The 22,085-nt window shown below is 39.5% G+C and overlaps 1 protein-coding gene across 6 annotated transcripts; it reads left to right on the forward strand.

Moving 5' to 3' along the window:
- Positions 1-1,915: 1,915 nt before the first annotated feature.
- Positions 1,916-19,351, forward strand: FBXO30 (F-box protein 30). 6 transcript variants are annotated; one of them, XM_042890638.1, is made up of 4 exons: positions 1,916-2,004; positions 6,394-6,500; positions 13,072-15,154; positions 16,379-19,351. In XM_042890638.1, the coding sequence occupies exons 3-4, from the start codon at positions 13,088-13,090 to the stop codon at positions 16,580-16,582; spliced, it is 2,271 nt and encodes a 756-aa protein (XP_042746572.1). In that variant the 5' UTR covers positions 1,916-2,004; positions 6,394-6,500; positions 13,072-13,087; the 3' UTR covers positions 16,583-19,351. The 6 variants fall into 6 exon arrangements, with proteins under 6 accessions (XP_042746572.1, XP_042746596.1, XP_042746580.1 ...); XM_042890646.1 differs by lacking the exon at positions 1,916-2,004 and adding an exon at positions 2,346-2,433; XM_042890629.1 differs by lacking the exon at positions 1,916-2,004 and adding an exon at positions 2,445-2,631.
- Positions 19,352-22,085: the final 2,734 nt, after the last annotated feature.

Genomic DNA, 22,085 nt, shown 5'->3' on the forward strand with positions numbered 1-22,085 from the left:
ACCTTTTATGACCTCACGAAGAAATCTGCTTTATTTCATGCACAGTTAGCAGCTTACAGGAGATAGTCTGCACATCTCACTGACTGCTTCGGCATTTGATACAGGTTTTGCTTCAGACTTGGGAAGACAAGTGAATTACACTGCCACAAGAATCAATTTACACTTCACTCTTCTGACAACTTCAGTGTCAGTGTCATGTACAGAACAATACCAGACCAGATACAGATGCTCATTTTCCATTTATGAGCAACCAGAATGAAGTTTCATTCATTTTGGACTTAAGCCAGTAGAAAAGAGCCTCTACAGTTGTTCACTGACAGTATTCTCCAAGACTTTTCGGCTTGTAGGGCAATGGTACTAAGCCAAACGGTGAGATTCCAACTTGCTGGATCACACTGAATGGCAGAATAGGCTAGCTCAGGGCCTGCTCACGCCTATGCACTAAAGCATTGCAGAAGCAGCAGACTCTTCCCTGAATAGACCAAATGACCAGACGAGATTCAGCTGAGTCATGAGGGAAGTCTAAACCACAGAAGTTCATTTTCTTCATTCAAAGGAGACAAGTAAAACAAAAAGGCTCCATTTCCATCATTGAAGCGTGGTTGCTACGCACAGTCCATCAGAAACAAAAGCTCTACAACGCCCTATGTAATTAATACTATTGCAGCAGGTCGATCTGTCAGTCACAGGCTATACTCCACACTGTGGGGAGAAGCAACAACAAAGCAAACTAAATCTGTCCCACAGAAGACATTACCAATAAACGGCAGCAGTTGCGAAAACCAGTGAGTGCTTACATGGATTCTGCCCAGCAATTTGTGTAATTGCCTGCTGCGCAGATGAAATTATTTTGCTTGGCTTCTGTGAGTCACGGAGCTGGTCCCTACCATTTTCTGGAGCTCACTTGGCCAGATGATTATGTCCTGATCCTATAATCAAACCTATAAAGGAAATATATGGCCTGTTCTCAGGATCGAGGAAGATCAAGGCTGTAGTATAAGGGTGGGGCAAACCTGAGAATGCTTATTAAAGGAAGAGCTGGCAATGATGCCTTCTGTTGAGGTCATCCTAGGTTTTCTTATGTTCCAAACATTAACACAGTGGCTTCTTTTACATCTATCTTTCTTTCATGCTCTCTTATTTTTAGAGTAAGTAGAGGTAAAAAGTTCTAAGGATTCTAAATGTTTAAACTTGCAACTTCCATGTCTTTTACTTGCTCCCACACTGAAGTCACAGAATCACAGGATCATAGAATGGCCTGGGTTGAAAAGGACCAGGATGATCATCTAGTTTCAACCCCCCTATGTGCAGGGTCACCAACCACCAGACCAGCTGCCCAGAGCCACATCCAGCCTGGCCTTGAATGCCTGCAGGGATGGGGCATCCACAAGTCAATAGACTGGTACCTTGAATCTGTATTTCCCGTGACTATAAAGCATGCTTACGTTACTGTGCTCCTTCAAGTGCTTGGCTAAAACGTAGCTGCTCTCCTTGCAGCAGAAGGCGTGCTGTATGCACTCGAAGCAGGACGTGTTCATCCTGACAAAAAAAACCGCGGCCTAGGCAGGAGTTGGCTGCGGCTGTCTTGCAGTTGGCCGGGAGCCAGGCCAGGTTTCTAGGAAAAAAAAAAGGAAAAAAAAAAACCAACCCAAAACGTTTTGTTCAGTGGGGCTCCCCGAACCCGCACTCCACTGCTGCCACCGCCGCGCATGCGCCTTGGGTGTGCGTCAGTGGGGGGATGGGGGAGAGTGCAGGGAAAGCACGCGACATCCGGGCATTTCGCCCTGCTCCGTGGCCACGCCCCTCCATAGCCGGGAAGGAGCCGTCTCTTCGTCTCGCGCGCGCGTGCCCGCCCGCCTCGCGCGCGCGGCCGTTGGGGGCGCGGCCGGCAGCGGGGCCGCGCGTGAGCCCGGCACTCGGCGAGATCCCAGCGGGGAAAGGGCGAGGCGCGGCGACGCGGCCCTCCTCCTCCGCTCCCTGCTGCCTGCCGAGCGACGGCGACGGGTGAGCTGAGGCTATCAGCGGCCGAGGCCTGCGTTCTCAGCGGGGCCGCGTCCCTTTGCCGGCCGGCTGGCCGGCGGCGGCCAGCCGGCAGCCCAGGGGTAAACAAGCGGCGGCGGGGCGGGAGGGGTGCCGGGGTCCCTGACAGCGCCCGGCCGACGTGGGGGCGGTGCCGATCGCGGCCTCCCTTAGGCGGCCCGGGGGCTCGGGGTGCTCTTCGCTCGTGTCCCCTCCTCCCCGCCCCGTGCCGGTGGGAACGGGCCTTGTAGGGTGCCCGCCCCGCCCCCTCCACTCGGCCCTGCCGCGGGCCTGCTGCCGCCCGGAGCGCAGCGAACACTGCCGCCTGCACCGCCACCGGCACGGACGAGGCAGGGCCGGGCTGCCCGGTGAGGTCTGCGGGTGTGAGAGGGGAAGAGCAGGAGTAATCCAGAGGTATTGCCGAAAACCCTCTGTAAAATCCCCCCCAGGTTCCCAGCTGCCGTGCTCGGATTATGCAAGAGGTTGCGCTTTCTCAGAATTTTTGCTTCTCTCCGTTCCTTTTGTTAACGGGTTGTAGGCCTGTGCTGGAAGCTTCTGTCTGCCATGTAAAGGCGAGGAAGGCTGCGTAGCTGCACTCGTGTGACCCCGCAGGTCGGTGATCGGTCGCGCGTCGGGCTGTGACAGGGGCTGGTTTGAGGCACGCACACTGAAACGGTGCAGCAGCCGCGCTTTCACAAGTTGCGGTGCTGCCGCTGTTTGAAATCCCTAGGGAGGGATCCCGTGGGCCGGAGAGAGGGCTTTCTTTTGTTCTGTAAAGTTCTGCGCAGGTTTGGCCGAGGAGCTTTTCCTAATCCTTGCTTCCCTTTTGCTGATTGTGTTGTTATTGTGCCAGAATCAGAGTGTGTGAGTGTGCTGATCCTAAACTGGGCCTGTACTGTTGTAACTGCAGCATCACTTTGCTTCTGCTGCTGCTTAAGGAAGGACATGTCCCTCTGCTTTCTCTTTTTTTTTCTTTTCTTTCTTTCCTGAAGAACACTTTTGGTACTCAAATCCTTTCCCTGTGCAGCTGCTGCCATCTGATGCATGTCATACACCTTGTGCTGTGATTTGGAAGCTTAAGGCTCATGTATCCCCAGTGATGTGTGGTGATGAGAATGTTAGTGATGCTTTTCTGTGGTCTTTCTCTCAACACTTCTCTTCTACAAGTGCAAAAAATATTGTTAAGCTCGTTGGTTGCCAAGCAAAGTAAGCAAAGAGATACACTGGCAACTTTAGTCTGTCTTCTGCTCTGTTTGCCTCTAAACGGCTTTGAGTATTTTTTCAATACTGGTCTGGCTGCACTTGGAAAAGAAATAGATTCACAATGAACTGAAGATGTATTGCAAACTGAGACTTTTTGCGGGACCTCTGTCTCATTTTTTCCTCAAGTTGGAAGGTGTTAGAGAATAGGAGAGTCCTAGCAGAATGGGCAAAGTCTAAGCAAAAGCAGTGTCTTTGCTGTGCTTCTTGGATGTTCTTTCTCTTTGTAACTAAATTATTGGTTTACTCAGTTAACTTTGTAATTCTCCTCTTACTTTGATGATAGAAGTTTAATGAGTGATATGTCTAATTAGCAGTACCTGGTTGGAAAGTTTTTTGGCAAGATTTCTGAACATTCATAGGCAACCCATTTTTATTTTTTTTTTTTTAACCTATGTCCTGAAGGGCTTTTCCCAGTACTTATGTTAAGCACGTGGCTGTGACAGCATAGGGATGTCAGTTTGTGAGTGCTCTTCTGCAGCTGCTGGGGATTTCAGCATTGTAACAAACATGTTACAATTCAATTGTATTCAATGCATTCAATTGAACTGAAAGAAAACCAACACATCAACATAATTTCCTTCTTATTGATGAACACAGTCCTTTGGTGAGTTCTATCTCAAATGAAGCAAATGCTGTTTGCCTCTGGCAATGGGATCCAGTGGTACAGGGATGAGCATAGGGAATCGCATATGTAATGATGATTTGCACTGGTGACAATTCTCTTTCAATTTCCTTATCTGAACAGTAAGAGTAAAGATGAGTTGAGTTTCTGTCAGTGAGGCATCTTAATTGTTCAGTGGTTGAATATTCCTGAAAGGGCAGCCCTAAAGTGAGAGTTTAAAATTGAGTAAGGATTATAGAGAAATCTATGTAAGCTTTTTCAAGGGTCCAGACACTGTTTTTTAGTGTGGACAGTAAAATCTTGTGGTATAAAACAGACCAAGGAAATTGAAGTTGCAAGGGAGCTCTAGATTCTGACTTACTTTGTAAGCTGCAGCTTTTAATGGTTTTTCATTTCATTATAATCTGTTAATGCCATCTGAATGTAGAATACCGTGCAAACCTTTACAGCCTGTAGGACATCTAATTGAGCAGACTGCACTGTTGACCAAATGTCAAACATTGATCTCTGAGCTCTTAATGTGAAACCATGATGAAAACCTGATAGGTTTAAACTTAAGGCATGAGAACGAGAGGCTCAATGAGATAAACTCTCAATTTGTGTGGTTACAGCATTCTGTGTGGAACTTCTGTTGTTGATTCAGTCATCTTTGTGTAGTGATGCCTGGGTTGGATCTCGACTCATAGGTGCCAGGAGACAGGTGATATGGTGGTTGCTTGTGGAAGTTAAGCTTCATATTTGTTTACTTAGCAGCATCTCTAGCATAAACTGTAGTTCTCCAAAAATCCAGTGGGATAGAGAAATTTGTTGGAATGCCAGGTTTTTGCAAATTATTTTCATAAATGTAATGCTCTTCCAAGAACTTCTTTTAGCTGAGTCACTATTGTCATCAGCCATGGAATGTATTTGGATGGGAATGTTCAGCTGGAGTCTGTGGCAAAAGTAATAGCTTTGTGCCCACTGACACTTGGGAAGGGTGGTTTAAATTATATTAGAGATCAGAAATTGATGACTTGTATGTCCACAAACCTGTGTGTTTTCTAGTTCTAGATTTGAGTTACAAGCATTGAAAGATCAGCGTATTACATGCTCATCAGGAGATAAATTGCCAGCTTCCTGCCAAGGGCAGTTTGAGATAAGTTTTGTTCTGTTTAGAAAATGGTGGGGGGTTTCTGCTGCTTCTCGTTTGTTTGTTGTGGTTATTGTTTGGTTGGTTGGTTTTTGTTTCTTTGAAACTGGATATTGCTTTTAAAACCATGTAGTATGTTGGGGGGGAAGCCAAATACCTGAAAATGGGATAGGTTGAAATTCCTAACATCACTTCTGATCTTGTTTTCCTATTCTTTCTCATCTACATTAAAAATTTCAAATTATTTTAGGATAGTCTTTGTATTTCACTATTATCTGATGCAGTGGGGAGGAGGTAGGTGGAACGTTAAGATTTTGGTATGCTAACTGCTTTTCTTATAAAGTGATCAGGCTCTGTGCTACTAGCAGGGATATATGTTTTAATAGTAAAATATCCTTATGTGTGCAGAGAACACTACATCTGTGTTTTGGTTTTAGAGATTCAGTTGTGTTCACATTCCATTTTGCCGTCGCTTTATTCCATAGCTGTGGGAACTGGTTCAACTTGTGTAGTAAGACCTGAAGTGGTACAGTAACAAGATTTTTGGTCTGATCTCTGTAAATGTAAGGGCAGGTATTCTGCAGCACCGTATATGAATTAAAATATTGTATAAGGAGAAGAATAAGAATTTGGTTTTGATTTCTTCTGGATGTACAACTACCAGCTGCAATGAAGAAAGCATTACATTTTAAGCAGTAGTTATGGTTCTGATTTCTGAGGATGGTTTATTTTCATTTCTGGCTTTCTGTAGGATTTGTGACTTGATATCTGAGCATGGCATTGTTTATTCAGATATATAACCTCTGCTCCATCACTGTTGAGTTTTAATAAGTGCATGTGTATGAACACATAGAAGAAGCCTGTTTAGTAAAGAACTAATTCACATTAAGCAACGGTTTAATAAGTTTTTAAGTCTGAAGACTGAAGCTGGACAAATTTTAACTAGAATAAAAGGCAGTTTATAAAATAATCAAACTTGAAATGTTTTTTTAGTTCTCCAACTGTTGCAGTCTTTAATTCAAGTTTCATGCATATTTTTCCTGCAGGATTCCTGGTGAGCCAAACCAGAGAATAAAGTGAAGCAGGTTGTAATAATAACTTTGAAGAGCAGTCTTTTCTAGCCTTACATTGAAGTAACCATCTAGTGTGACTAACAGCTAGCAGTAAACTAGAATGACATTGCAGTTTTAAAGTCTATTAAAGACCTGTTTATTTTTCCCTGAAAAATGCAGTAATATTTAACCATTTGTATCTACAGGTAGCATAACCAAACAACCTTCTCAGAGGATTGTACATATGGAAAGCAATCTGTATCCCAGAAATCAAACCTTGTTTCTGATCTTTTTTTTTTTTTTTGCAGAGTCTGCAGCAATCAAAAGGAGTCACACTGAGCTCAAGTTCAGAAGTACTTTACACATGAAATCTGCTGGCTCTCTAGCTGACTCTGCCCTGTCACCATCTCAACAGGTAGAGTGCTTTTGTGCCTGAGCCATGCAGCAAGCATAGCTGTTCCTGGTGTGATTGTCCTGTGGCAAAATGCGCATTTAGGCCTTCAGGTTTCTTCTTTGGGGAATGTGTCAAGAAGAATGCATGGCAAATCTGTCACAAAAGTACTCTAAGGAAAGCCTAGTAGTTGGGTTTTATGTTTTGTTTTGTTTTGTTTTTACATTCTTGGAGCTTGATAGCAGTAGAGAAAGTGTTCTGCTGTAAAATGGAGGCAGTCCAGATACACAAAGCATAGTGAGTGCCTGCTTCAGTCAAAGCAGTGTTTTGTTGTGCTTTTGGCTCTATTTTTTCATCTGCAGTGATTTGAAAGGAAATATCTCAATGAATTCTATGAATGGGAGGAAGATGTTTTACCACTGGGGAAAAAGGAACTCTTAAAGTGTTACCCAAAAGAATGCAAAATACAGGTCAGCTTGTGTAATAGGATGGATGTTTTGAGGAGATAGACACAGAAAAGCTGTTCTTTTCAAGATTGGCATGTAAAAATTTGCACTTCTTTTTTTTTTTTTTTTTTTTTTTACAAATTCTAACAGTCACTATTTTGCTGTAGTTAGAAATTTCTAATTTGCTCTGTATTTTTTAAGTAGGTGGATAACTTTAAATTTTGGTTCATAAAACAGTTAATACTAATACTATCCTTTGTGCTATACCCCTGATAAAAGCAGAACCTTGCAGAAGGATGTATGCTTGTGTTTTCCCTTGCAGTAAGAAGCCATGTTTCGAGCCTGATCATTTTCTGCCTCTTTTATGTGTTACATGTAAATTGCTGTAGCCTGTGATGGTAATAGTGAAAGCAGCATACTACTTGTGTAGTAGTTTGGGCTTTAGTTAATTGAAGCTGCTTGTTCTGCATTCACTGATTATGAAATAATCCAGACTTAATCTCATATATCCAACATGTGCACTCACTACCAGCCAGGGATGGTGCTGTTGTCTTTGGTATGCTGGGAAAACTTTTAAAAACTACATTCAGAATATTTGGGTTGATAACTGTGATGCACCTAGTTGTAACAGAAGCTGGGGTTGATGAACTTGATGAACTTGATGAACTCTGAGAAATGGGGGAAAAGAGTCACTTGTATAATGTTGAGGTTTTAAGTGTGGTATCTGAAAGGACTTTACTTTGTTGAAGTCTCTCTGGTATCAACCAATTTGAAGAAATAAGGCTTCATAAAATCCCTGTCAAGAGCTTCTCTTTGGAACTAGGAAAGCTGTATTAAAAAAATATATATATTGCCTCATATGTAGGATACTATAAGATATAAGGTGGCTATATATACTACCCTATTACTTGAGCAGCTAAAGTACATAATGTGTAAATTTGTCACTTCTTCATAATGTTACTCCACATAAGGATCTAGCAGTTTGTAATGTTGAGTGTTGTGCTTCAGAATTTGTCACTTGAAGGAGTAGCTGAAAATTAGTGTAGCATTAGATTAAAATCTGTATTTCCTATTTCCTCTATATTTGTGTTTTCTATTTCCTGTCTTCCCAATGCTGTAGAGAGACAAAAATTTAAGTTGGATTTGAGGTGACCTGCTTCCTAACGTGGCGGACAAAGGCTGCATTGGTTTTAAAGAAGCCTCAGAATGAGGCTGTTTAATCTTGGTCCTTGTTGAGTCTTGGTGAGCAGAGTTTGATGAGTAGAGTTGCCTTTTTGTTGCCTCAGGCTGGGATGGCAGCTAGTGGTGATACCTGTCATTTCCCCTGTTGGAATGGTGTCAGAAGACCAAACCTCCAGTTCATGTTATCTGTCATTTGAAAACTGATAAATGAGAAAAAGCCACACCAAGCAACAACAACAAAAAATCAACAAATCCCCAAACCAACCAACCAGATAAAACTTCCACCAAAAAAAAAAAAACAAAACAAAACAAAAAAAACCCCAACAACAAAAAGCAAGTGTAACATGCGTAACACAAATATTCTCTCTGCTTTGTAAGTATGAAAGTTGTTATACTTGTGCAAGACAGCTGTGACAAGAACAGCTTACCTTCTAGAAGACTGAAATTTGTTTTCAGCAGCTTTTCCAGTCAAGGTTTATGATACTCTCCCATGCACTGGAGGGTGTTGGAAAAGAAAGTAGTTTGTTCTGTTGTTTTCTGTAGGACTACCAATTCTATTTTTGGCAGAATATTCTAAAACGTTCTTATGTTGCTCTCTTTCTTCTTCTTGCTATCTAATCTTAGCCACAGAGATGGTTAAAAGATGGAAGATTCAGTGACTTGTTCAATCTCCAGAACAGCAGGAAATTTTTTAGAATGGTTTGCATACTTATGGTTGCTTGTGGGTGGTTTTGGATGCTCCTGGGAGTTTAAACCTGTAGTACTGCTTGTGTATCTCTGTTCTTCTACTTCCTCGCACCAGTAATTTAAGAACCTGTTGGCCTATTTAATCAAATTTGGTAGATGGAAGAGTCTTGAAGAGAGGTGAGCTTTTATAGGTTTGTTGAATAGAAAGCATCTGAGTAATGGAGGTTCCAGCAGTGGCAGTAATTGCAATGATTTCCTTCTTATTTGGACCAAAGAGTTCATGTAGAGGGGAGTAAGTAAGCAGATTGCAGCTTTGTTAAAACTAAGTACGCTTATGCTTTGTGGTACAGAAGACAGAGCTCCCGCTTCAGCTGAACTATTGTGCAGTGACTGTTCAAAACTCCTGTTATGCTATTTTAATGTTTGTGTTACAACAGCAACTGAAAATCATGTGGCTGTAGCAGCTGGAATTTTAATCCTTTTAATTATGACAGATTTTCAAAGCATGCTCTGGCTGATTTGGTCAGCTGACTGTATAGTATGTACAATAACATCAAGTGATTGCACAAATTCTGAGACCAGTGGTCACCTCATTGGAACTGGATGTATTTTTAGGTTTCTCTGCTGGTAACAGTCAAGTGCGTGTACTTAAGCATCTCATATGAACTGAACCTAGTTGCTGACACTATGCTATCAGAAAAGGACAGCTGTTCCTTCTTGCTGTAGTCACTGATTTGACATTTTGTCTTCTCAACAAATTGTGGCAAGAAACATAATGGGGTACAAACACTGTAAATGTTATTTGCATGTGTTTTAATGACAGCTTGTTTTTCTTCTGGTCAGCAGTGGTGTGCTTTTATGGGGTCTTCACTTTTGTCTATCAGAGTAATCGATAGCACAGCTTCAGAGCTCGCTGCATCCAGCAATTATTTTCTTTATCCTTTATCCAATAGTTTTTTCTTCATCAAATAGTGTTTGGGAAGAAGGTGGTGGCTCATGCTCTCTGTATAGTAATACCTCATTTGTGGAACTTCAAAGGAAAATGATTCATGTGTGGATACACTTAATCGGTGAATCAAAGAGGTACTAAGTTTTGTGGTTCACAAGCAGTTCTGCAGCAGGTGCTATGAAGTTAAGGCTTGTGCAGAACTGTAGTGAAAGTCATGCTGATGCTCTACTGATGTCCAAATAGCTTTTAGATCATGTATTGCTCATAGAGCTACAGGATTTGAATTTTAATAGGAAAAACATTTAATACCAGTATGGCTTTTGTAGGTGTCAGTAAAATTCTAATTTACAGGTACTGAGAGAGTAGATTTTTTTCAGCTATTTAGTTGTTCACTTGCATAACTGCTTCTTTATTTAAAAAAAAAAAAAAAAACAAAAAAAAAACATCTGAAAACATCTGCTATCAGAATTAGCATCTACCTGTTGGTAGCATATGATATTTTAGGATCTGATGTGGTCTTCATAAACTGTTAGTGGTATTTAATGTTTTTTACCAGGTTCTGTCTCCTTCTCACACACTTCAAAATCTCATTTGTTTCTATGAGATCGTTAGGTTTTGGTAAGGGTTAGCTTGTGTGGAAGGAGCCTTGGAGCTTGAGATAAGCTAGTATAATCACACAACTCGAGTTTCACAATCTGACTTGTAAAGACCAAGATAGCATGCTAGGGAGGAGGATGTTTTACTGTCTTAATAGAATGTACTTCTGTGCAAGCTCACATGGGCTATTTAAAGGTAGTATTTAATGGTAGTTGACTAATTTAGGGTATGTCTACACAAATGGTGCAGGCAAACATGAGCTCTGGTTGACTGCATTCTGAGCAGCCTGAATGTAAGCCAGCTTTGGCCTAGAAGCAAGACAGCAGTGCTAGCATAGCTCTGTGCTCTAGCTAACAAACCTGCTGCCTGGTCTAGAAACAGCTTGATTCTTAAACTGAGCCAGGGGCACAGCTTTTTGCAAAGTAGGTAAACATTTATTTATTTTAAAATGTAATTGTGTGGGTTACTGATCAAATTAAGCTTTGCTGCTGCCAGACTGATGGGAGCCAGGCTGTATTTAGATGCAGGGAGGGCTGGGCCCTATGAAGTCTTTTTCATTCTCAACAAACATTGTTCTTTTTCAAGGCTGTTTCCATTATGTGTCAAGTGCTTTAAACTAAGCATGTAATCCAAGAGGTTCCTTCAGATTTCTGTTCTGATTGACTCCAGGAAACCTGGAGTTTGGTTCTAGTACTGATGCAAAATTCCAAGGTTGTTTTGGTCTATCAGCAGGTAGACTGTTGTATTTGACAGGAATTACTTAAAAGGAGAGCTTTGGTGAAAGGGCTACAAATAAAATTGCATTCTTTGTCCAGTAATATTCCCCGATTGATTCTTCCCTGAACGTTTTTAAGATCTTTCTGTTAGATGCCATCAGTTTTGATATGTAAGGTTAAAGCGTGTTGTGTGCCATGAAGTTTTGCTGAAATGCTTAGCAGTCAGTCAGTCACAGAGTTCAGTGACTGATGCATTTGATAAAGAAACTTGTTACTCAGTATATAAATACAAAGGTACAGTGGGGAAAATTCAGCTGTGTTTTGCCTGCTAAGTGTAGCACATATGCTTCTTTGTTAGAAGTGTTCGGGGAGAGTGGGTGGCTAAAATATTTGAGTTATCCAAATTACAAGAAATGGAGGGATGAGAACTGATTGGTACTTCAAGTTGGCATGAATATCGAAGTATTAAAAGAATACAGCTGAGTGAAGTTGGACAGAACTCTGTTTAAATGCTTTAAATAATTTAAAGTGGAGTGTCTGAAAAGCTGTTTTGTTTCCTCTTATCTTCAGTTTGAACAAAAGGAATAATACTCTTCATTCTTATTTTTAGAGTGCTTTTCATTTAAGAAGTTTTAATGAATTAAAACTGAAGTGTTTACTGAGCCCATTTTTCAGCCAGTAGAAAAAAAAGTAAGGAACCATTTCTGTTCTATTAATCTTACATTCTGCAAGCGTTTTATTTTTATTAAAGCAAAAAACAACAACAAACAACCAAACTTTATTTGGAGCTTAGGGAGTAAGGAAAAGATGGAACTGAGCAATGTATTTTGAGGTCTGGCTCTGTGTTACTCATTCTCTGGTATCTCTGAACTGTAATCCCAGCGGTATCACTTCTGCAGGGGAGTTTTTTGGAGCACGTGGGAGGGTTTGGTCATTTATGTAGGCCTGCACTCAAGTCGGTAAGCAGTTCCAGAGCTTCTGGAAGTACAATACAAAGATGCCAAGTTTAACTTTTTTTAATTATTACCTTTTTCCAGTTACCACAGCAGAGGATTGGGTTTGTGTATGTCAGTGTGTTGAAATAGATTGCGCAATCAGATCTGTTTGGGTTTTTATTGCTGTTTGTCCTAGTTGTATAGAGTTGCCATGTTACCTCCACACTTTGAACTGCCAGTGTTGTAAATAGGATGAGTGGTAGAATGCATTAAATGAATTACCTTTTGTGGGTTGAACTGAAGATGTATCAGTGGGGCTGTTTTGGGCGGTGTAGTTTTAATATCAAAGTTTTCAGTGAAATAAAAGGAATTAGCAATTATACTATGCATTGAACTACATTTATGCAAAAATATAAAAATGAAAGAGAAGCAACAGGTGAAATTAGTAAGAGTGAAGAGCTGTTACAAAGGACTGCTCTCTGTCAGAAGTGTGTGTGGAGACACAAAAGGAGGTTGAGATGAATGCTGAGGTTGAAGGTTGCCTTAAAGAGAACTGCACGAAGAAGGTGTTGGAAGCTTAATTGGTAGCAAGTAGCCCAGGCAACTTTGGAGAAATGGATGTTTAGCACAGATGAGGATGAGTCTGACTTTCTTTATTTTATGAGTCTGACTTTCTTTATTTTGTCTCCTTTCTCTGTAAGTTGTATGGTTTACGATTTTAGGTAATAAATGGTAGTCAATGATGATGCATTGGTTTTAATTGAGTCATCTATTTGGAATGGGCAGGGAAAAAGAGCTCTTCCTGAGAGAAGATTATTCAGTGTTTTTATCTAAGATACACATTTAATATCTGGTGACAGTTTGTGCATGTATTCTGATGCAAATGTGTATATTTAATTTTTGGGTGAACTTTTTTGTTTGAGGTAAAATTTCTCCTACTTGACTACTGATCAGCTTGTGTTGCTTTAATATACATATCTTCATACTTATGGAGAATGCAAAAATGCAGATAACTGTTGGTAAATATTAACAATATTGAATTAATATTCTGTGGTTTTTTTTGTCTCCCTTCTCTTCTTTCAGAATTGGATTTACAGTCATGGAGGAACATCAGCAACATTTGCACTGTGTGAACTGTGTCAGCCGTCGTTGTATGACCAGACCAGAACCTGGCATTTCATGCGATTTGATAGGCTGTCCACTGGTTTGTGGAGCAGTTTTTCACTCCTGTAAAGCTGAGGAACATCGCATTTTATGTCCACTTGAAAGAGTGCCTTGTTTGAATAGTGGCTTCGGATGTCCCTTCATAGTGGCCCGTAATAAAATTGCTGATCATCTGGAAGTTTGTCCTGCAAGCGTGGTATGTTGCACCATGGAGTGGAACAGATGGCCTGTCAGTTATGCAGACCGAAAATCTTACGAAAATCTGAGTAAAGATGTTGATGAAGTGGAGCAGCTCGATATGGCTTTGGCCCTTCAAGACCAGCGCATGTTACTAGAATCACTTAAGGTAGCAACTATGATGTCAAAAGCAGCTGATCAAATGTCAGAATCCAGAGAACAAACATCTGTCAAAACAACTGCTCCAGATACAGTGTGCTCCAATGGTTTGATACCTGTAGATGAAGAGTCCTATGGAGCACTTTATCAAGCTACTGTAGAAACAACAAGGAGTTTAGCTGCTGCTCTGGATATCCTGAACACTGCTACTAGGGACATTAGTATGTTAAACTCAAGGCTCTGCACTTCACCACAGGAGGTGAAAGAAGATACTGAGATTAAGGAACAAGCTTCTAATGGCATTATTCAGGATAGTAAGCCTGACCATGAATATCCAGATGAAGAAAACATTGGAGCAGTTGGGGGAATTAACTTTGATAGCCTGCATCAAAATTCACAAATGAAACAAAATGGCTCTAGTGATATTTGTTATGATGCAATACAAAATCGTGACTTAAATCTAAACCTTAATAACTCCTCACTCTTGTGTAATGGTTTTCATGTAGAAAATGAGTGTTCAAAGGTGTTGGACCAGAATGAAGATCTTGGTGTATCTAATTCAAAATCATCCAGTGTAGCAAATGGTGAATGTACTGCATCTCATGATGATGAAGCTTTACAGTCTTGTAGCTCCTTCCCTGTAACATCACAACTTAAAGAAGTAATACCATCTGATCACTTAGTTAATGGCAGTGTTAATCATATGCTGCTTCCCCATAATGCTAATGAAGAGGAAATTTTAGAGAGGCAAGTGGAGCAGGAAAGACTGAGAAATGTAGATGTGTTTTCAATTATGCGGCATCGATCGTACAAATTCCTTTGGTCAGCACCAAAAGAAGACAAAGCTGTTGATACATCAGATTTGGAGATAACAGAAGATCCTATGGGTCTTCAGGGAATTGATCTAATCACTGCAGCCCTGTTGTTTTGCCTAGGAGACTCTCCTGGAGGTAGGGGAATATCAGAAAGTCGCACTGTCGATGTGTATCGTGTTGACTTTGGGACCCAAACGTTTTCTCTCCCATCAGCTATATTGGCCACAAATACAATGGTGGGGGAAATAGCTTCAGCATCTGCGTGTGATCATGCCAACCCACAGCTCTCAAATCCAAGTCCATTCCAGACCCTTGGACTGGATTTGGTATTGGAATATGTGGCTAGATACCAAACAAAACAGCGTTCAATGTTTACATTTGTTTGTGGACAGTTATTTAGGAGGAATGAATTTTCTTCTCATTTTAAGAATGTGCATGGTGACATTCATGCTGGCCTTAATGGCTGGATGGAGCAGAGGTGTCCCTTGGCATATTATGGGTGTACGTATTCTCAACGAAGGTTTTGTCCTTCAACGCAAGGGGCAAAAATTATTCATGACCGCCACTTACGGTCATTTGGGGTTCAGCCTAGTATATCTACAGTATTAGTAGAACCAGCAAAAAGCTGCTTAATTGGACTACACAATGACCATTTGAGTAGTCTACCTTTTGAGGTTTTGCAACACATTGCTAGTTTTCTAGATGGCTTTAGTTTATGTCAGCTTTCAAGAGTGTCACGTTTAATGAGAGATGTGTGTGGAAGCTTGCTTCAAGCACGTGGAATGGTGATACTGCTTTGGGAGAAGAGAAAGAACCCAGATGGAAGTTCTTCTTGGCAAATAAAAGAAAAGGTAAGTTATTTTTGGTGGTAAAAGGGAAAGTATTAATTTGGTCATCTCTGCTTTTCCATAACTGTTTTTCCTGATCTAACATTACTACTGTTATTTTTTTATTTTTTTTTATATAACATACCTTTAAGAAATAGATTATCATACAGAATAATTAGCAAAAAAATGGCTAGCAGGCTGGTTCAATTTTCCACATACTTCAAGAAGTAAAAGTAATGTCTGCCCGTTTTTATTTGATGTAAATAAACATTTTAAAATCTTGGGAAAACTCTAGGTTTTAGCTTTTAGCTCATTATTTTCTTTAGTATTTCCATATTCCATAAAAGCGGGAAAGTTGCCTATAGAGTTTGCATCTCTTGCATTTATTCTGTTTTAAGTAATTTTGCTTTTTCTTCAACTGTTCGGGTCTTATTTGTTGTTATGATAGAGTGCCTTAAGTATGTAAATTATTTTTAAAACCTTCGAGTGACCTTTGTAAGTTTTTTCTCAATTCTTCCTAGCCTCCAAAGTGCAGAGTATCCACAGCAATCATTTAGAATTGTGGAAGCTGATCATTTTACAAATGCATAATTTTCTAACGAAGTTACCAGTCATGACCATTACAGATGATTATGCAGCACTTTATCATTTAACTTCTGATAGCACCTATTTTGTGGGCACACACTATCATGGAATCATAGAATGGCCCAGCTTGGAAGGGGCTCAAGGATTATGAATCTCCAACCCCCCTGACGCATGCAGGACCACCAACCTCCCCACTTAATACTAGACCAGGCTGCCCAGGGCACCATCTAGTCTGGCCTTGAACACCTCTAGGGATGGGGCATCGGCAGCTTGTTCCAGCACCTCACCACTCTCTCTATAAAGAACTTCCCCCTGACATCCAACCTAAACCTTCCTTCCCTCAACTTAAAACTGTTTCCCCTTGTCCTGCAGTTATCAGTCCTTTCAAAGAGTTGATTCCCCTCCTCTTTATAGGCTCCCTTTAGGTACTGAAAGGCTGCAGTTAGGTCACCCCACAGCTGAAAACTAAAAAGCTATTGCTTGTCTTTCTTTCCACTGCTCAGAGCTAACTGGTGTAATCTCAGACTGTCTATCCAAAATTTGAACTTGTGTGGTTTTGTCGTATTGATTTTTATAGATCCAAAACATGTCTTGAAAATATAGCACAAACACTTAATCTCCTGAGTTCAGATATCTTAAAACATTTTGAACCTTGTTTTCCAGGTTTGGCGGTTTAGTACAGCCTTCTGTACTGTGAACGAGTGGAAGTTTGCTGACATCGTAAGCATGGCTGATCACCTGAAGAAGTGTAGCTATAATGCTGTAGAAAGAAGAGAGGAGGCTGTTCCACTGCCATGTATGTGTGTAACACGAGAACTCACTAAAGAAGGACGTTCACTGCGCTCTGTTTTGAAACCTGTACTTTAAATATTGCAGCCACTCCAATTGCACATACACTCAAGCACCTGATATAACCTCGGTAATATTACGTGACACTTTATTAATGTACTAAAGATACTTTCTAGCTAAATCTACTCTGTCACTGTGTATATAAGGTTTGAAGTGACATTTATTTTTTATAATACTGTTTAGCTGGAAAGTAATGAAAGTTGCCTTAACGTTTGAAAAATTTGGAACTTGCTGGACAGGGTAGTTTTATCTAACTTATGTAATTTAAAAAAGGAATCCTAAGGTGTGTTTTTTTGAATTCATTGGTGCCCATGTTGCTGTTGACTGATGACATTTCAAAAATGGCCTCTAAATGGTATGCACGTTTAGATGGGAAACACTGAATCGTACTGGGACAAAATCCTGACCAAGTGCACTTTCTGCATTTGGTCTATTTTTCTTAACAAATTGTAATCTGAATATTTGAAAGATGAGGAAGAATTCAAAACGTCATGGTAGATATCTCAAACACTCAGCACTGAAGCACATCTTTAGTTATGAAATCAGTGTTCTACTGATGTTCCTAATTAACAGGTGACCTAGGATAAGCTTTTTAAATTTTTTTTTAAGAAATGATTTAAATGAGCTCAGATTTACAGCAGCTTAATTTTTAGTACAACTTTATTTTGATGTGTGAAAAATGATTACTTTTCTGCTGAGCTATTAACAGCTACATCATTCATGGGAGCAAAACTTTTGGAGCTGAAAACGTGGAATCCTAGTTTTTATGCTCGCACTTGCAATGACACCTGATATAAAATGTTTCTCCTTGTCCTGCAATTGGCTGAGGGTTAAATTGCTTGAGCAGTCAGAAATTCAAAGTATGTGATGAACATTTATGAACTTATAATGCAGCTAATGAAAGGGCTTTTCTTGTTTTATGGTATTGTGAGATGTATTGTCTCCTTTTCTGTTAATTTGTCTAGAAAAATGCTGCTTTTTTTTTTGGAGGAGCATTTTAAATTACTGGTATGTATATCAAATGTATCATCTTCATAAGATGAGACATGATTTGTTAATTGCATAAAGCATATCAGAAATGTCTGTTCAACCACATCTGTTAAATGAACGACTTCAGCTTGTATCCACTCTTCCATAATAAAAGATCTTGCAAGGCATTTGTGAATAGGGAATACACGCTATGAAAAATGCCCTGGTATAGCAAAACAGTAATTACTTGAACTGACTTTCCAATTTGTTTGTATTAATGTTGGTGTCTCTAGCTTGTTGCACTTAGCAACTCTGCCACAAAGCTAAAACAGAAACAGACTAGAGTTTAGAACAAAGAAATACAGTACGTATTTCCATTATAGGAAAAAAAAGAGATTAGTAAGGAGGAGATGTTTACAAAAATGGCTAAATTTATTACTTGTAAATTCTGTACTGGACAGTTGTTTATGGCTAGATTGGCTGCAGTTCACAACTTTGGTATCTGTGCATTTCCTATTCTGGATCTGGTCCAGCTAAACATTCACTGCCTTCTGCCTTTTTCTATCCAGAATGCTAGGGGTGCCCAGGAAGAAAAAAAAATAAAAATTGAATCTATTCTTTTAGTGCCATGAGTTTGAATTACAAGAGCTCAAACAGAAACTCTGCCTGGATCCTGAAGCAACATGTTCTCTTTCCACACTTTTTTTTTTCGTTGAAGGGAGGAATTGAGTAAACCTACCAGAGGAGTCAACAGTATTTGCAGTAATTCTTAACTGTTATCACAGTTACGTGGAAAGGAGAATCAGAAAAGGAAAAGGAGAATCTTATGTACAGATCTGACCAACTGGGTTTTAGGTAGGAATTACATATAAATAAATAAGTAACAATACAAAATAAAAACAATGCCCTAAGAGAACAGGGTTGTTGAAGTGCTTTCTTACCCACAAATTCTTCAGTACGAGGCAGGAGAGAGACTTTAATCAGTTCTTATCTTTTAGCTCTAATGGCTCCTTGCTTCTGCTCTCTAATGTTTAAAAGTAGTTGTGACTGGAAGGGTCCTGACTGCTGAGGAGCTTATGGTTGAATTTATGGCAAAATCTACTTTAAAACATCTGTCTTGGTCAGCAGCGTGATGGTTTTGGTACTTGACATTCTTCTTCAGAACTACCCAAAACCCTGATAAGCGATGGTAGGCGGGCGTGTATCTTTGTTCCTTAGGAAAAGAGGGTATCCAGTTGTAGGAGCTGGTGTTGGTAGAATCTCACTTGTAGCACAGTGCAGATCTACATCTAAACTATCTGTTGTTGATTTATTAAAATGAACTTTTTAAGTACTCGGTGTTCTTCTTAAGAAATAACACTATTTCTCAATTCATGCACTTTTGTTTTCAAATGTAGATACAGGCTTTTTTTTTTGTTGTTAAATTAGTTTTATTTTTTACGAGAATCCAGAGCTATTAAAATTATTGATGTTGTAAACAAAATCTCTGCCTTGTAAACTGCTGCAAATGCAGGAATACAATATAGCTAGGATAAAACTTTTTTTTTTTTAACACTGCTATGCAGTTCATAAAACATCTATGGTGTATAGTCAGTCTATCAAAATGTGGCTTGTTCACATTTGCCCCTGAATTTTAAAAACGCCGTATCCCCTTTCCTTTTACATCTTCCTTACAGCATACATAGACAGCTGTTCCAGTCTTTCTTTTACTTGATACCACGTTGCTACTTTGTTTAAAATATGTTTTCAATCATTATGCAATATTTTTTTTGCAATGTCTGTTAAAATCCTAATAAAACTTTTGGAGTTTCTCTTTTAGTATGACTCTTGTATTTGAAAGCTTTCCACCAGCGTTTCAGTGTTCAGTGTCTGCCTGTAGGATTTCACTGCATACTTGAAAAATAAAATTACAGTAAGGAATCTATTTACAAATATTTAAACACAGCATGATGTGCAAGGAATTAATATACATCCACTTCACGCTAAAGATCAGTCATTTCTTTTTAGACTATAGGCCTGTTACTATTGCTTTAGTCTATTAGATTTTCTTCTGCAATTAAAGATTCAACTATATAGACTCTTGCTGTACCTGCAGGCTTTTTTCCGAATAGTAAGTCAGAAAGATTACCTGATGAAGATTATAGAATTTTACAATACTTCTTTGCAAAGAACATTTTCAGTGCATTGTTTCATTTAGACTTCTTCGTAGAAAGCTCTTGCTTGAAGTAGTCCAGGAGCAAAAAATCTAGAGTGGCTTTTAGAGACTGGTTGTGGTTCTGATTGTTTGTGGAATGGCACAACACAAAACAAAACCTCAGTGAAGTTATAGAATCATTAGGGTGGGATTGGAAGACTCTGTCCAGGAATTGACTGTTGGCCTTGCAGTTTGCTAGCATGGATAAACTGACAATCAAAAAATCAAAATGTACCTATACTACGTAACTCTGATAACTAATAAATGAATCTGAGCTGTGCTCAGTAATGTGCTGTGGCTCACAGTTTTTTCAACCACCAGTACACATTTGGGGCAATTTTATTTTTTGTACAAACGTACCTAAGGTGCCATGTTTAGCCTTTTGTATTTTCCTCTCCATACGTGTATTTGGGCATACTGCTGTGTAAGGAAATCATTTTTGTCTTGCTTTACTTTCCTCAATGTCTCAAGTATTCCAGAAGATTTTCCCTTTGCTAGTTTTCAAATATCCTTATTAAAACTGTCTTCATAGGGTCTTACATGGTAAACTCACTTTATCAAACCAAGATTTAAATTAAATGGAAACTTTGGTGCTTGCTGTGGTAACAGAAAGGTGACTCAAATGCTTACAGTCAAAAGGGCTATTCAGGCATCTTTGATCATCTGAGGAACAAACTGCAATGGTTGTTAAGAGCATGGAGAGAATACTACATTCAGCTAGTGTTTATAAATAAGTCATGGCATGTATTTTGAGATAGTTTGTGGTTTTCTTAGCATAGCTGTTTGTGCATGTGGTGAATGTTGTCGAAATCCAAACTGGAGAAGAAAACTGAATGGAGAAATGGGGTCAACATAGTAAAAGGCATCCATTTCCAGCATAGAAGATTCCTCTTCTGACTGTTTCTGAGAGTGCGGAGTTTCAGGCTTGTATATTCTGCTGCACTTTCTGCTAATGACTTATCAGTCTTTCTATTATAACAGGAGTTACCATGCTGCTACTTTAGCTCTAGAGCTATAGTATAGTTTACTATACTATAGTATAGTAAAGTAGCTCTCACTGCTACTTTAGTTATAAGCTGTTTTCAAGTACTACCTGTATTCCCCAAGTTAGTATTGGCTATGTTGAATGCTGTTCTCTCTACTGAATACAGATATTTATTTGGTGTAGGTTCTACCTGCTGATGGTGTCAGAGACAGTAATTCCTAAGAGTAGTAAGACAGTAAGATCCTTCTGATATGGAGAATTTGATGCATGCTTTCATCAGCCTTTCACAGAAAAGGGGCACGAAGATGTGTTAGGGTATGGAAGGAGCAAAATAATGAGTCTGATAGCTGTCACTTGCTAATAACTTGCTAGTAGAATGACAGTCTAGAAAACATCTTTTGTCAGATGCATTACAGTATGTGACAGCAGAAGTCCACGCCTCTGTTATTTTGACAAACCAAATTCAGCAACATGTACTCATAGATACGCAGACTAATAACAAACCTAGGTGGTAGGAAGATGTCTGTAAAATGAGTATGTGTGACTTTAATTGCAAAATACAGGAGAAAAACATGCACACACACAAAAAAAACCCACAGAAGTAAACAAAACAACTAGCACTCCTTGAGGTATGTTTCACATTAAAGCTAGATTTGTAGAATCAATCAGAAGAATGTGATTTCTGTCTTATTGATATTTTAGTTATTCTGGTGTTTAGTTTTATCCAAAACTATGATGACATTTCTTTAAAATCATAAAATTAATATAAAATGTATATGATAGAACATTATTTCAGTTTGACAGTGTTGTGAAGTAGTATTGAACTGAGTATTTTACAATGTTAAAATAATGGAACACAAAAACAAGATTGTAATACTTCTTAATATTTGCTTTTTTCCCCTCTAAATTACATTTTCAAGCATGTAAAAAAGGGGCTATTTTCAAGTTTATTGTAGTTAAATGGAGAAAATTCTACTGGCAACATGAAAGTTGAGATTTATTAGTACTTTCACATGAGCATCACAGCAAAGGAGTAGGCAGCAGAAAAAAGCTAATCGATTACATGACCAGTTAGCAAAGGTGCAGTCAAGGACCTGACATTAATATACGTTGGACTTTGCTCGGAAGTGTTAGAGTTTGACAGTTATGTACTGTGCAATCGTTTGAATATTGTGTACTTTTTTTGTACTGTGATTACATTGTTATGCTCAATATATAATTCTGGAGGCCTTGGCAGCAGATGAGAAGTAATGCGTCAGTGGGATTTGAACCTTGGCTAAGGTAAAAACATGGCTGCTATGTACAGTGGCAGCTGTTTATGTGCCTCAGCTGTCAGTGGACACTTCATTGTGTGTTTCAAGTGTGAGGGAAGG

The sequence above is a fragment of the Lagopus leucura genome, unplaced genomic scaffold (assembly GCF_019238085.1).
Source record: "Lagopus leucura isolate 7727_CA_CO unplaced genomic scaffold, USGS_WTPT01 Super-Scaffold_73, whole genome shotgun sequence".
NCBI classification, from domain to species: Eukaryota; Metazoa; Chordata; class Aves; order Galliformes; family Phasianidae; genus Lagopus; species Lagopus leucura.